The sequence below is a fragment of the Gymnoscopelus microlampas genome, assembly GCF_963454915.1.
Source record: "Gymnoscopelus microlampas genome assembly, chromosome: 12".
NCBI lineage: Eukaryota > Metazoa > Chordata > Actinopteri > Myctophiformes > Myctophidae > Gymnoscopelus > Gymnoscopelus microlampas.
In genome coordinates, this window is record NC_139949.1 from 8,481,943 (window position 1) to 8,499,151 (window position 17,209).

Consider the following 17,209-nt stretch of genomic DNA (forward strand, 5'->3'; position numbering starts at 1 on the left):
ATCCTTAATGAGGATGGACCCTTGTGGTGGATTGGTGCCTGTTGTATTAACATTGTCACCTGGTCCGTCTTGCCAAGGAGTCCGTGGAGTCCGACGTGGATGTGGTCCACTCCGTTGTGGATAGTTGGCCACAGCATTACCACCTGGTCCAAAGTTGTTTGTGATCCTGGTCTGGGTGCTGCCGGCACAGCCATGCCCTCCTTTTGATAGGACACTCCCTGTCCCTGTGGTCATCTGAGGCACAGTAATGACAGAAGACCGCTATGACATATGGCTCACTGTTTCCTCTTCTTCTTTGTTTCCATTCACGGCTCCTTTTCTTCCTATGTGACTCAAGCAGGCGCAAGCCATTGATCACAGCAGTTTTTAACAGGTCATTGTAAGCCGGGTTGTCTAGTGTCACGCCACAATGCTTCTGAAAGCAGTCCTCCATTCTATTCCTGTAGGCGTCACAGGTCTCTTACAGACATTTATACAGTCAGGAGAAGTACACATGAGGTAACAACAGATGGTCACTCCTTACATGGGCTTTATTCTATAACTGACTCACACAGAGTCGGTATGTTTGAAATAGGTTTGCATGAGTCGACTGTTTCTAAAATACTTTGTCAGGGAGAGGAGTTTGACAGGGAAGAACAGGTGATGATTGCTGCATCTACTAATACATTCAATTAATCAATACCACAATGACTGTTATATGATTTTTTTCCACCACACCCTATACTGACCCGATTCCCAAGGGCTAAATGTCTGGCCAAAATAGCCGATCTGCAAACTCACTCATCATGTGGTTTTTATGTAAATTCCCTTCTTTTTTGTTGACAGGAACCTAAAGCTCCTCAAGCCCTACATAGAGTGTGAGCTCTGTGGGCCTACAGTATGAACACACACACACACACACACACACACACACACACACACACACACACACACACACACACACACACACACACACACACACACACACACACACACACACACACACTGTCACGACTATGGTCGTATTTTTGTCATATTTTGTGTTATGATTTGGTTCTAGTGTTGAATGGTGAGAGAGAGAGAGAGAGCTTGCAAAGCAGAGGATTTGAAATGTGCCTGATTTGCGGTGATAATGAATGAACTGCCGTGTCATTGTCAACCGGTCAGGATGTCAACCGCCCACAGCGCGTCTCCGCATGTGACACAGACTGGTGTGAAGTAAATAAGTACATTTACTCAAGTACTGTACTTAAGTACAATTCTCAGTCACTGTTCGCCTCGCTGTATATATAAATATATAAATACTGTATAAAAAATAACGGAGTAATGCACCATGTAGTAACGGTAACTGAGTTACTGAATTAAAAAAAGAATGCGTTACAGTAACGCGTTACTTGTAACGCGTCCCAACACTGCATGTGACTCTAAACCCTTTTAATTGCAAGGACCCCCAGTTTGATATCAGGCTATGGACCCCCATTTATATCTGGGATCCTCAGTGTTTATTTAACTCTGAGAGTATACAACTGGATTCAAATGGAAAAGGATCCATTTAGGTCCATTTGTGCATGGGTTAGATTCCAGAGGCCGATAATATTTGCTGTGTGTCACTCCCCGTATCTCTCTCCCTGTTTCCTGTCTCTCTCTACTGTGTACTATCAATAAAGGCAGAGAAGCCCAACAAATATCTGGTAACTTTTGCATTTGTTCACCAGATTATAAGTAACAACTGGTGACATAATAACTATGTACATACATGCTCATAATGCATCTAACAGCTAATAAGTAATGCATACAGCTGGCATAGAAAACACAACATTGTGTGTGTCCAGAGTCTGTTTGTACAGAGACCTGCAGAGAGGAAGGTGTTCTTTGCAAGGCTCAGGCTTGTGGTCAGGTTGAAGGTTTCACATGTGTCATTTCTTGTCATTAAACATGATGTACAGCCTGCTCTGTGACCACATCCTGTTCTAGTGCTGTTATCTACACCCCCGCACATACAGCTCCAGTTTATATACCAACATGCACAACCTTCATCATTTTAGTCAATTTTACTACTACTAAAAGTTCATTTATAAATAGAGAGTTTACATTTTTCAGTTTTCATCAGTCGAAGAAGACATCACTCAAAAACTAAATGTGATCTTAAAATGCTTATGGAATGCTTTGTTTCAGAATTTGCGTGCACCTCAGAACGCAGAACTCTGCCAGGCCGGTTAATTAGGTCACCCAGGGCTCAAGAGCCCAGTGATGAATCCTAATCTTTATAAGCTGATAAATATTTCTCATGGTTTTAAAATGGATGAAATGTCAGGATGTTTACACGCAGCGCGCTGCGGTGGTCAAAGGTGCCGTCACCACTTTCAAAGTAGTATTGCCAGCGGTGAACAAAGCGCCACATTTTGGGGAGGATTTTGGGGGGTCCTTTGCAGTTATATCATACCAATTTCACACAGGAAATATAGTACATTGCATGTCTTATAGCCTACTAATGTCATTACTGCTACCCCATATCTCCTCTTTCTGCTGCATCTCTACTACAAACAGTTGATTAGCTTAACGCACGACATGTGTAACACTCATGATTTGTCAAAGTGTTAAGCACAATCAAATAGCTTTTTATTTTATTTGCATAATTTAAACTAGAGATGCATTTAAAGAGATGCGTGAGGGTTTGAGGGAACAGATCTATAAGGTTACAACGCTTCGCATCACCACACGTTGTTAGTTTCTAGATTTGATCTTTTTGTCTGCTCTCAAGTCTGGTCGTGCATCACATCGCCGGGTGGCGGGCACCGAAAGAAGAAAAGCTCACAACATGTCATGGCATTACATGTTGTGAGCTTGTAGATCTGCGTGTAGATCTGCTACTTTCAATGATGCAAATTAGGCTCTAGCAGCCAAAGAAGTTTCATCAGGGCGCATTCCAATTCACTGCCGAAATAGCTCATTCATTTGTATCATTCAAAAAATTCATACAAAATTACAAATCAATACAAATTAATTAACTAGCTGCTCATCCTTGATGCATTTTAATAGCACAAGCAGCATAATGTAAAAACAAAACAGCCGACCCGAGCCGGGTCTTAGAACCACCAGAGAGAGACACTGAACTCTTCAAACTTAATAATCCGCCTGTCAGTGCTCAGCCTGGGCATTATCAGCTGAATGAGCCGATCATAATCCGCCTGCCGCCTACAGATCGACCACTGAATCTGGATGCATTTATTTAGTGAGCTTGCTCTAGTCTGCAGTCACCAGGAGTTGAACAACTTACAACACAGTGCACGCGCCGCGGTAGTCGTGTAGTGCGCGGCTGCAGGAGCCAGGAATCGCCTGCCTCCCAATGCTCCCATTGTCTTTCCTTTTTTATCCGCACAAAACTTGTTTCAAGTTTGGAGCGGATTGGAGCAACGGTGCACAGGTCCACATGTTACGTTTGTGACGTCCACCGTCCCCCGTCCACCGTCCCACGTCCCCCGTCCCCCGCCAGCCCCATCCACTAGGCAATTTTCCTATAGAATACTAAATGTCCTATGCAAGGGATAATGCATGGGGAGGTAGTCATTATTGAAATTTAAAGCCCGACAGGGCGATTAACCACCGAGGCGCAGCCGAGGTGGTTAATCGCCCTGAAGGGCTTTAAATTTCAATAATGACTACCTCCCCATGCATTATCCCGCTTATTACACGGCTACTTAATAGATACATAAATACATTTACCCAAAAGTAACAACAAAACGAAGTATTTCCTTGCTTAGGGCAATGAAAGTATTCCATAAGTATTGGGCTGGGCGGACAAGTTCGCCTCGCAAAAACAAATGACGAAATGGAAAAAAACTCGCCCCAAAACACACTCGCCCCCCATTCTATTTACTGCCGATTTGCCTGTAATACCGCCGGATTTGCCCCGGGGCGACTGTGTTTTGGGGCGAGCGTTTTGGTATTCCCCCGTTGTTGTGCCACGATAAACAAGGAAGCGCAGTGGATCAAATAGAATGACTTCTCGGTTATTGCATCGTCTATTTCTCACTTCAAATGTTTTCAAAAACATTCTTGAGAGCAACGTTTAGTTGTAAATGACATTGTTTGTTTGTTTACATGGCTGTCATGTTGGATAAAGCATATAACCAAGCAGCACAGGTTGACATGAGCAGGTGTTCTGAGTCTCTGATTACACAGCGGTCCGTTATAGAGCTCATCGGTCATTATCCAGAAATAATGACCGATGACTGACCAATCAGAATCGAGCATTCAACCAAGCCGTGTAATAAGAACTAATAATTGCATGCATTCTAGCTGGCAGTTTAAAATCCTAGCACGACCTCTCCATTCATGATATTATGATGACCCTCCTCTTGAGAAACATGCGTGTTTGTTGTCCGCCCGCCCCCTAAGTTTTAATGACATTTGCACCCTTGCCAGGGCCTGCAAATTTTAGAATTGAAATTATGAAAGATCTGACACATCTTGATCACATGACTACAGAGATAAAGTGTACAGATGAAAAAAACGATGTTGTAAACTGTGTTGTAAACTGATCAACTCCTGGTGACTGCAGACTAGAGCAAGCTCACTAAATAAATGCATCCAGATTCAGTGGTCGATCTTTAGGCGGCAAAATAATCTAACAAAATAATTTTTTAAATTGTGGTTATGAGCTCAACCCCACAGTTTGAAGTAACAAGAAGAATGCTATCTCAGTATTTTATATTCTGTATTTTTATGTAAATATTTCATATTTTTTTCATTTAATTGGACTTAACAGTTAACAGTTGATTAAAGGCTACTGTAACATTGTATGTTCATATTGACCTTGGCAATAAAACAAAAGCCATTAATGTCATTAAAACAGCATACACCGCAACCACCCCAATTGTATAAGTTATATTGTATTAACATATACTCTACCATACAGATTGGACAAAATTACATTTTACAAGTATAGCTTCTGGCACCAGCACCGTTTTAAAAGTACCGGTTTAGCACCGGTATCGGATTAAACCCAAATGATACCCAACCCTACTGCTTTATCATCATGTCCTCCTTTTTCAACATCATTTGTTCCTGTGAGATTTGATTAGGCCACCTTTGCCAAGTGTGTGGGGAGCAAAGCTTCCACTTGGGTTCATTTGATCCCATTTGTACACTCTCAGAGCAACGCTCGGGAAAGCAGCCTGCTGCGCAGAAACGGATGTTTGCATTTCATTTCAGCTTCTTATAGTCAGGGGTGAAAGTTCTTGTCGGAACTGTAGGCCTACCCCAACCTTCATCTGCTCATATTGTTTCCTCTCATTCATGCATCCCTGAACACATGCATTCAATTCCTTTATGCCTGTACAATACTTGATATCATATATAGAAAATGATGCATTTATATTAATGGTGTGTCTACCACAGACTGATTTGTTAATGTTGACACAAAACTTCAACATCAATTTAGAACGCAACAATTAGGCTACTTTTCTTTGAAATTACACATTTTAAATGTGTAAAAAAAATATCAATGTCAAACTCAACAGTTACTTTTCTTTGAATTTAGAATTAAACTGTTTTGAAATTACAAGCATATAAAGCACTTGATATAATTTAAAGCCAAATTAAATCAAATGGTGTTTGCAGTAAGTACGTAAGGATAACATTAAGCATTGGTACAGTTATATAGGTTGACTGATACATTGACTGCTTAAAACCAGAAGAGACCAGGTCTGGTTGGGAGCTCAATGTTTATATGAAAACCAAAGAATGACAGACAGAGGCAGGTTTAACTTAAAGATGTATAACTTGAACCTTTTCAACATACAAAAACATCAATACATGTAAAGAAAAAAGAAATAGGGGCCTTTTAAAGTCTTTTGAGAGTTCATTTCCAGTAGAACAGATGTCCTGTATTTAACAGGGTTTAGGGGTTTTAGTCCCTCCTTGTTGGAAGAGAACACAGGGGGAACAGAGAGAGTATAAACATCCGAAAGTGGGCTGCCGCCTGGAAGGTCACTACATCTATAAGACCCAGGTCAGGAGTATTATGGAGTACTCCTGCCTAGCCTGGATGAATGCCTCTCAGACCACTCTCAGGCAGCTAGACATTATCCAAAAAAAGGCTCTAAAGATCATCGGGGTGGATGAAGACCTTGCCCTACAGCAATATGCCATCAGTAAGCTGAGTCATCGTCGAACAGTTGCAGCAACAACTGTTCTTTATAAGATGCATACTCCCAGCTGTCCATTGGATCTCAAAGCTAGATAGGTTGTGTCCCTCTGTGTGTGTGTGTGTGTGTGTGTGTGTGTGTGTGTGTGTGTGTGTGTGTGTGTGTGTGTGTGTGTGTGTGTGTGTGTGTGTGTGTGTGTGTGTGTGTGTGTGTGTGTGTGTGTGCGCGTGCGCTCGCACGTGTGTGAAGGGATATGATGAAGAGATATGACGAGCTGACGTGTCACTTATAAACACACAGACGACAGTGAGTGTTGATCAGAATCACAACCAGAATCAATCAGTGCAGATCGGTGAAGTCCCAGTGGAGAATCCAGTGTGAGTGAATCCAGACATGAAAAAAACAGGGATACTGTTCCTGCTGCTTTGGAGCTCAGGTAAACACTCTGTTTTAATGACGCTTGATGTGGAACCTTGTGAAAAGACACTGAGGCACAAAGATAAGAAAACCATGACGCATTAGTACAGCTAAGAGAACCATGACGCTTAAACACATTAGTACTGCTGGATGCTTTACTGCACGTTAACATGCACTGTGTGTGTGTGTGTGTGTGTGTGTGTGTGTGTGTGTGTGTGTGTGTGTGTGTGTGTGTGTGTGTGTGTGTGTGTGTGTGTGTGTGTGTGTGTGTGTGTGTTTTTGAAATGTAGTTGTGACGTCGCCTATTCATAATATTAAATTAAAGTTAATTTTGGGGGGTTTTCTGCTTTTATTGACAGTCCACAGTGTAGAGAGACAGGAAACAGAGTTAGGGAGTGACATGCAAGCAAAGGTTTGCCGGGCTCGAGAATCGAACCCGGGATTCAGTGTCAGACATCAGCTTATATATCGTATACGCCTTAACTACTCTGCTATCAACACCTCCTAAACTTCCTTTGTTGCTCTTTTTATGTGAAGCACTTTGAGCTGCATTTCATGAAAGGTGCTATACAAATATTATTATATATTGTTATAATAGTATTATTATTTAATTTACATTATTGTATTAATGTATTGTATTCATTTGTTTATATATATAACATTTGATATATAATATATTCAGTATTTAATTTAATACTGATGGCACAATGTTAATATATAAAACGTATCAAAAGTTGTATATACAGTATTAACATTGTGCCATCGTCCCCGTCATGGCAGATGTGTGTGTGTGTGTGTGTGTGTGAGTGTGAGTGTGAGTGTGAGTGTGTGTGTGTGTGTGTGTGTGTGTGTGTGTGTGTGTGTGTGTGTGTGTGTGTGTGTGTGTGTGTGTGTGTGTGTGTGTGTATATTGTCATCATTGTGAACACCATGGAAACTGTTTGTTTTTACTTTTTGTATAGTTTTGTTGTGATGCTCATGGTTGAAACCAGGTCTCTACAGTGTGTGAGTTTAAATTACAGCGCTGCTTCTCAAAGGTTTTTATTTCGAGGACCCACATAACTGTCAGAGTGTACAAATGGAACCAAACGGACCCGTTTGTACACTGTCAGAGTTACTGATCCGTAAGGGTCCATTTGGTTCCTACTGTAACTATCAACTATTTAGCCATGGGGAGCCTGGATAAGCTATAGGCTGGGTGTGGCTGTGATCGCTCATTTATTGAAAATCTATACTTTGTCAGTGAGACTCAGTGGTGTTGTCGCCCGGAGGGCAGTTGTTTGCATGAATCGAGATCCGCGGCTGACAGAAGCCGAACAAGTAGCTTATGTGGTACCGACACCTCAGGGGCCCTCAGATGGCGCTATGCCCCATAACAGTCAAGGAGGGCCCAGCTCAGCGGCTCAGGGGCCCTCAGATGGCGCTATGCCCCGTAATAGAGCAGGGCCAACTCTGCAGCTCAGGGGCCTTCAGAAATGACCCTAAGAGATGAGGAGATATTAGAAAATGTGTTGGCCACCATAAATGGTGGACTAGCAATCGCCTCTCTTAATGCAGAAAGAGCAAATGTGGAGAGGAATATCTAGGAATTAGGAGAAACAATGAGAGAGAGAGAGCGTCAGAGGGTAGTGATAGAAATCAGCGATGATGAAGACAGGATGGAATCAGACGCTAGGAACAGAGATGCTGTGATAGTGTTAAGCAGTGATGAGGAGAGTGACATAGAGGAGTTGCAGCAGGGGAGTGAGGAGCACAGGGAGGTGGAGTTAGAACAGGGTCCAGAGGTGACACCCCAACAGCAGCAGCTGATAAGGTTGATGTTGCAACGGCCACAATCACCAGGCCGCATCATCACCATGCAGGTTGCATCATTCCCTGGTCTACGTGCCTTCCACTCCAGGAAGGGGGAATTCACCTACCCCTCCATCATCACCGGACAGTCCATAAGAGAATCAGTTGGCGATGAGGAAGATCAGAGCGATCCTCCACCATATTGTTTCATATTCATTGTATGGATGCCTTATGCCTGAACTGTGTTAATGTGATGAACTGAGTACTGAGGAGGGTACTTCAAATCTTTTTCTGTTTCAAGCTTGAATGCAAGGGGTTAAAATGAAGATGTGAGAAAAGACAGGGCCACTACAGTGTGTGTGAGAATGATGAAATAGGTTAGCAGTAAAAGAAACAGCTAGAAAAGAGGAACTTCTAGTGGAGGACAGGAAACCATGAAAGCTGGGCGAGGAGCCAAAAAGCAGAGAGATTGTGACTTTGAGAAGAAAGAGTAGAAATACTCTACTATTTTTACTCTACTCTCTATAAGAATAAAAATACTTAAAGACAGTAAAAGGTAAATGAAATAAGAAGAGATGGAGTAACACAATAATGATAAAGTGTGGTAATGCTTACTATATTCTTAAAGATTGTGTTAATCATTAGAAGAAGTGGTAAGGATGAAGTAATCACTGAAAGGAGTGTTAGGGAGGAAAATATAAAGATACAAGGTAACGTAGTATTACAAGGGGGGAGAAAAGGCCTTACTAGACAGACTGGGTGTAGCACAGGAATACACTAATTAGGTGATAGTGGGGTGAAGAGTTATTGCTTTATACTTAAATAAGAGTTTATTTGGGTTAGTTAGCTGACGATGAGTAAACTGAGATAAATAGTATAGATAGGAAAATAATGGTCACGACTAGTGTATAGGGTAATAGCTACTGAGACTATGGAAACATAATTTCCCTAAGGGTATTGCATATGGTGAAATAGTGTGTAAGAATAGGGAAGAGGCGATATGTCCCAGACATAGATTAAAAGGGTCATGACGCATCAAGCACAGCCACGCTGACCATGGGGTAATAAACGGGATATGGTCAAGAGAACGTGGGTGGTAGGAAAAATAGGATGGGCCAAAATGCCCTTTATAAACAAAGTTCAGAGAGCAAGTTGTTGAGAGACTTTGCCCGCTGTCGTCAGAGACCTGGGGTATGTTAGAGTAATCTCACCATATCACCCGAGTTGGGGAATTAGCCTCTGACTTGTGCAAATATGGAATTTAGATGCTTAATAATAGATGGGGTAGAAAAATCAGGCAAAAACATAGTGCGTGTATTAGACTAAAAGATCTCCCAATTTGATGATGGGTCTTATAAGGGGCCTCACCCTTTATAGCCTATTATTAGGTTGTAGTCAGGCGAGGGAAAGATTGTACGCCTTATACCTCGCTCTGCTTTAAAATAGACAACAGGTCTACTTCTACTCCACATCATCTCAGAGGCAAATAATATACTTTTACTAAATTATTTGAAAACTTTAGTTACTAGTTACTTTGTAGAAATGGATTATTGTTACACATAGCTTAACCACTTCATCTCTGTATACATTTCGGCCATTTGAAAATATCCAATCTACAAGCTCACGATGCGTCGCGATGCAACACATTGTGAGCTTGTAGATCTGCTATTTTCAAAATATTTGTATACATGTCATACATTTGAAAACTTGTGAAATGAGACATTCTACATAATGAGTACTTTCTACTGTACATAATGAGTGCTTTCTACTTTGGTACTTTAAGTACATATTGATACCAATACTTTTGTTTTGTACTTTTACTCAAGTAAATTCCCGTTCCCGGGTACGATTGGCCTCTACCAGCTGGCCAGCATTCACATGCCAAAATTATTCCGTACTCGAGTACACGTCATGCAACAGTAATGGTGAATATGTGCCTCATGGGGGCGCTGTTGACTATGGGGCTTTGGGACATAGAGAATGTCATTCACAGAAGAAGAGTCACTTGTCAGAGTTTAAAGTGAATAATAAAGTTTGACTGTGTTCCTGACGTTGTCTTGAGTTATAATAATAACAGGACAACAATACACAACCAAAGCAGTGTGTGCATTGATCTTTAAAACCTCAAAATGTAACGTCGTCTCTCGCGTCTTTGTTATTATCAATATGATAGTCACGTCTGATGCATCCTTGGTATTTTAGCAGTGACGTCGCGGACTAATCCTTGGTATATTTATCCTTATATATACGTTTGCCACACATGTGTTTTTTGTTTATTATTTTTCACGGCTCGCGCTACTCAAACACTAGCGGGATTATTATTTCTTGTCAACATTCAAGTAGAACTATGAGAAGGTATAACCCAGCTAAAATAATGCGTCATTATAAAAATATATAAATGATATATGATTAGCAGTCCACTTCCTTCTCTTGGTACGGATGGATTCACACTGCCGCATTCCGTTCCTGAGTCCGCAGCAATCGGACCCGAGACTACCTCCCCAGGTGGTTTCGGGTACGGTACAGTGATGCGTTACGGGGAACGGTGCGCTACGTTCACACTACCACAACGTCTGCCATGTGGTCCGGGGTGCGCACCCGGGACCATAGTCTGAATCCGCCCTTAGAAACATTCTATAGTCAGTGCCGCGAGACAGAGCGACAGCCGATTGGTTGTCTCTCTAAAGCAGTGGTTCTCAAACTGTGGGTCGGTACCCCCAGGGGGTCCCCAAATGATTTTGAGGGGGTCCCTAGATGACAGTAAAGCCAGAATTGAAGGACTTTTAAGACCTTTTTAATACCTCAAAAATAAATTACAAAATAAAAAATGACTTTATCAAAAGTAATCAACTGACTATATAATACAAAATTGCCAAATTGTCAAATATTAAGAGGCAAACATTGTGCCGATCTACAAACTCACAACGCCTCTCAACTCTGTGGAACCGAGTCAAACAAAATGTTATGCCTCAACTCCTACAATTCCAAGTGATTGTCAGGGTGGGGGGTCCCCAGTTCAAACAGGATTATTTTGGGGGGTCCCCAGTTCAAATAGGATTATTTTGGCGGGTCCCCAGTTCAATTAGGATTATTTTCGGGGTTCCCCAGTTCAAATAGGATTATTTTAGAGGGTCGCATATGGAGTTACATTTGTGTCTTTATTAACCAAACAAAAGAAAAACAATCGAGAGAGAAAAAATATAAACAGAGCAAAGAATAGTTTTGAATGAAAACAAAATAAAACAGCAAGCAAAACATTATAATTAGTAAGCAAAGGAAATTATATAAACAGAACAAAAACATTTTTTTCATTAAAACAAATTAAAAACGCAATCAAAAAAAATATTTGCAAGCAAAAAAATATAAGATCTGAAAGAAAAGAAAAAATAATTGAGAGCAAAACTTCAAGATTAAAAAAATAAGGAAAAACTGTTTAAACTACATAGGCCTAAAACAAAATACTTAGTCAAATGTTTGGGTATTAAAATGTGTTGTGCTAAATAAAATGTTTTTAATGTTTTTTTTTCCTTGTTTGCCAATGAAAGTTTTTTTTTTCTGATTGCAAAACGTCTTCTCTCTCAAAACCTAAGTCTTTGGTCTCGATTTTTTTTTTCTCTCTCTCGGATTTTTTTGTGTGAGGGGTTGAAGTTCAGAAGGCGTGTCCTACGCTGAAAAGATGTAAGACACCTCTCCATTGGTCACTCGGAGTCTGAGTGACAGCGCCTCCCTTCCTTATGTAGTTTGTTGAATGCAGGGATGGAGGTGTGTTACGGCCAGCACTGTTTTTTGATTGATTGAAATATTAGCAGTTTGCCAAAAAAAACAAACAAACATGAAAGTACAGTTTAATGCAAGGTCAGCTAAGAGGATTTAAACCCAAGAAAGCCTATGACTTGTTTCCATTAGGGTCCTTCCTACTGAATTCATAGAGACATTTATGACAGACAGTATATACACTACTATGCAAAACATCATAAAAACAAAACATAAATATATGTACAGTAAACAGTTTGAGTAAACAGATTTATGGAATACTTTATTAACAGTAGGATACAGAGGTACGATTTTTACAATGATGTTATAAGGATAACACACAAAGGCTTGTTTCCATTGTGGTCCTCTGGGACTGAGGTCAGAGCTCCATCCCAACTCTGGGCGCTACACTATTGAGCATTTTAGGCTATTAGCAATTCAGATGATTCCCTAATGCTAGGTTTCTGTTCTACTTACAGTTTGTGATCTGTATTTAAAATTGTTGTATTGTTGTTATTGTTATAGTAGGCCAGTGGTTCCCAAACTTGGGACCGGGACCCTCAGAGGCGGTCCCCAGATTAGCTTAATGGGCAACATAGTTTTCTCTCTCAACAGTAAACAAACCAACCTATACATACCAAGTGTATACAGGGTAACATATTTTTAAGTGACAATTTAATGACTTTTAAGACCTTCTTAAGGCATTGTGCGCAGTGCGCTTGTAGTTTGGCTATTTTCACAATATTTATCTGTGGAACCGAGTAAAACTAAATGTAATTCCTACAATTTCAAGTGCTTGTCAGGGTGGGTGGTCCCCAGTTCAAGTATGATTATTTTGGGGGGTCCCCAGTTCAAATATGATTATTTTAGGGAGTCACAGCCTGAAACGTTTGGGAACCCTTGAAGTTATAAAATAAAGCTATACATTATTTCATGTTATATTCATTATTCTAATTAAGGCAAGGCTGAAGTGACTGGCCTACTGGCCAGGCCCATTCCAGATAGACTGCTTTGGAAACGTTTAGTCTGATTGTGCGCTTACTTTATGATCCATCATCCAAGGCCTGAGGGTTCGAATCCACTGCGGGTCACTTTTTTATGATAGGTTAGTTAGTGTCAGGTTAAGGTAAGGTATAGTTTTCTGTGAGGCTATTGAATTACGCTGGCAGCATCACAAGAGCAGAGGTGAGGGACCCACATACCCATCAAGAGACTACTGACTCACTCACTGAAACTCATACCCTAGGGAAACCTGGTGGTAGACTTGGGTTGGATTTCATTTGCCCCATTGAATTAAAAAGGTAATAGTACAGATTATTTGGGACTGTAGCTTTAAATGCCACATGCATATTTTCAACCTGCCAACAATACCTTAAATCCTAACAAATGCAGTTCTAACTTAGTATGCAGAAGCACTTTTTGTTTTTGCATTCTCAACCAGCATTTCAGTATACACAGACAAGGCCTGAATTGAGCAGAAATGTATTTATCCAACATTGACTTTCCTATAATTAGCATACACTGCATTTGAAGGTCAAATTAACAGATAGCAATTCACCATGTATTCATACACCATGTATTCATACAACTACATTTTCAGTGAAAAAGATTTTAAAGATGTATTTTTTTAAACAGTTACAATGTCAGTGTTACACTGCCAGTGCCCTTGAAAGGTGCAAACATTTCAAAAGTTAGGGAGGGTAAGTGATTTTCTTTCGTTAAATTAAGTGTTAAATAGCTCTAGCTCTAGATTCTGATCGTACTCATTGCTTTAGAGGGTTCAGTAACATGTCTCTCCGGCTCTCTAACAGAAAATGCATTCTCAGGTTGGGATGCCAATCAAGATAGAAACCTCAGTCAAGATACAGAAGTGAAATTGGAAGTGATGACACAAATAAATAAGCAGACACAATTGGACCTGGAACACTATAAAAATGAAGAGGGTGTTCTTTGCATTTCATTTCTACACCACAGCTGACATTTTTAAACAATGTACCCCCTCCTGCTGTGATGTCATCCAAATGTCATAGTATATGATGTCCTCACATCAGGACAGTGCAATTTAGGTTCATAATCGTCCAAGTTCACTTTTAAGTTTGTATCCTTAACACAAGTAAAAATTGACAATGGACTGGAGTAAAAAAGTGACAATGTACAGTTATTTACAAGTTACACTCTGTCAAAGCTTGCACCATTAATGTCAGAAAGCAAGTTGGTCTTAAAAGACTCGTAATCTTCAAGGTGGGCTGTTGGAAGTGTTACAAGCACTAACAATTGGATAACAAACAGTGTGGCCTGTGGACTAGACAGTTGTGGTCAACTATTTTGATTTTCTTTCTCTCCGACACCAGCAAATGCCTGTGTCCCTGCCCAGTCAGCCATTGCATCACCATGGGCACAGAGGGTCTCTCTTCTTCAGCCGCATCTTCTGGTTGTACATCTTAGAAAGGACAAGAGATCAGAATCAACATCTGAAGTAACAAGTTTCAAAGCTTAAACAACTCATTCACAAGAATCACCAATAAAATACACAACGGACCAAATATGATTATGATCGGAAACTGTATTATTTGTCTGACAGTCCGATATCCAGATAATGAAATTGTGTTGTGCTACTGACAAGATACACTACGATCACTTGAGAACATTGCTTGCCCTGTACCCGGTTAGTTAGTGGCTCCACTTCTTTTTCCTTTATGAAAATAAACAAAATACTACGGAGCTTGCACAAAAACACATTTCACCCATTGTTTTACACCTGTAAACCTGTGATGTGACAATAAAGATCATTGTGACAAAGACTATTCTGATTCTAAAATTGGTTAAAATCTGGGCATATGATGTGCTGTATGAGTGTAGGACAGGGTTTCTCAAAGTGGGTGCCGTGACGCCCAGGTCCAAGTCCAGGGGTGCCGCAAAATACTTTGATAATGTTTGGAATGTATCAATATCACTTCAGTTTAACACTTAGAACCTCTACACTTAATAAAACGGAGTTGAGGTGCACCGTACTTGGTGCGTAATCTCTTCACCAAAATTAGCAATCTACAAGCTCACAACGCGTTGTGAGCTTGTAGATCTGCTATTTTTGGTGAATGTTCCCCTCAGAATAGGAATGCTAGGGTTCAAGTGGTTAAACGTCAAGTATAATGTTATTTGCAATGTGTCCTGTAATGGAAACAGATATTCTCTCAGTTTTCCTTGTGACAAACTGTAATTTAGGGGGGAGGATTTAAATAATACATACCATAATGTGACATAAATGTAAGGTGCTGTAAAGTAACAATGTAATTCAGGGGTGCCGTGGATGAAAAGTTTATTTACACGGGTGACCTGAGCCCAAGAAGTTTGGGAACCACTGGTGTAGGATCTCCTAAGGTATAGGAGATCCTACACCAGTGGTTCCCAAACTTCTTGGACTTAGCTTAGGACCTAAGCCAATATCAAAATGTCTTATGGAAGGTTTTACCTACCCTCAAGTAAAAGATATTGGAAGTTATCCAAGATCTTCGACTCCTCCACATGATTTGCCGAGCCTTGTGGAGACATTTCTGGGACCAGGTGTGACACAATGTAATGCACGTCCACCTAAGAAAACAAAAGAGTATTACAGCCCAACAGTTTGATCCAACAATGAAAATACCACTTGGCACTTGAGGAAATGTTAAGGCATTCAAAATAATACAAGACTAGAAAAAGCGCTCCTCGGAGCACAGGTCTCCACCAGGTAAGGTAGGTTATTGTGGGCCAGCAATGTTGGGAATGCGCCAATAAGGATGGAATATGAAAAATCGGATGGAGCCGTCTTGATCACTTGACTATAGAGATAATGTGTAACGATTTGCATGATGTTTACTGCAACACTCCATTGGCTATCTCTTGATGAGGTCGTAAACCTCAAGGCCTTCATGAAGCTGTTGCAGCATTGGTATGTGTTTAGTGCGCATGTGTAGGACAAGAGCCCTTACAAAAGGAAAAGAATAACAGACATCAAATTTTATGACAGCCATTTTAAAATGTACAATTACAATTTAGGCATTTAGCAGACACTCTTAAGAGTGATTCACAGTAAGTAAGGCAAACACAAGCAGGGGTTGACACTAACGGTTGCCGACTGCCCGTGGCAAGTTAATAAAACGTTCAGGCAAATGTTGTTTGCCTTCAGGTTGCCCGATGGGCAAGTGCATTCCGTCTTTATCAAATAATATTGGCTATTTATGAAGAACAATGCTACTTTTTTACAATTGGCAGATGCACTCATTCAAAGAGACTGTCGCCACTCTGCAGTTATCGATTGGATTTAACATTGATTTGTTCTTATTGTTCAAGTCACACAAACGCAGGACAACACTGGAAAACAACTTAATATTTTGTCTCTGTTGTCCCGCAATGACCACAAGGTGACCAAATGTATGTGAATGTGAACAAATTATCCTTACCTGGGCCTCTGGCCTGCATGGTTGGTTCTGCATTCTGCCAGGGAGACAAGGAGAAGTTATTGTCATTGAGGCCATAATACATGGCTACAGGCTGTAGGAGCCTGAATGTGTACCGTGTTGTTTTCATATTTTTGATTAGGCTGCTTTGATTTTGATTAAGAAACACCTTTCTTGGGTACTCTCATTTCGGTCAATTAGGACATTGGTGTGGTTTCCCCTTTTACTGTACCGTGTACAGTAGCACGTCAGTGTGGTGAGACAAAATAGAATGCTTAAGTCAGGGGTCTTCAACAGGGGGTCCGTCACCGTAACCTAGCATCCCTCCCTACTACTGAAGAGAACTTTAGCCAAAAATAGCAGATCTACAAGCTCACAGCGCCTCGCACTACAAGCTTGTAGATCTGCTATTTTTTGGAAAGATGTTTGGTGTAGAGGGGGAAAAAAAGCAGACCAAGTACAGAGTGAAAGGTCTTTACTAAGTAGTTCAGCCCTCAAATACTAAGTATTTGAGGGCTGAAGTGGTTAAATGTCTGAAAATACACATTAACATGAATCCAACATGACAGTGTCTGTCAAACAAGTCTATGAAGCTATCTATGAAATATATGAACAAGTTTAATCTTCATTTTATACACTATGTATTGGGGCCCTGCTTCATCTCTCTCTGAGCTAGGGGGTCCTT

General features: G+C 40.7%; 1 protein-coding gene across 1 annotated transcript; it reads right to left on the minus strand.

Annotated features, from left to right (window-relative positions):
- Positions 1-13,682: 13,682 nt before the first annotated feature.
- On the minus strand, positions 13,683-16,764 carry LOC311056830 (uncharacterized protein). The gene is made up of 4 exons (XM_084073663.1): positions 16,757-16,764; positions 16,528-16,561; positions 15,562-15,676; positions 13,683-14,528 (listed from the first exon to the last, which is right to left on the minus strand). The coding sequence occupies exons 2-4, from the start codon at positions 16,558-16,560 to the stop codon at positions 14,356-14,358; spliced, it is 321 nt and encodes a 106-aa protein (XP_083929789.1). The 5' UTR covers position 16,561; positions 16,757-16,764; the 3' UTR covers positions 13,683-14,355.
- Between the last annotated feature and the right edge of the window lie 445 nt (positions 16,765-17,209).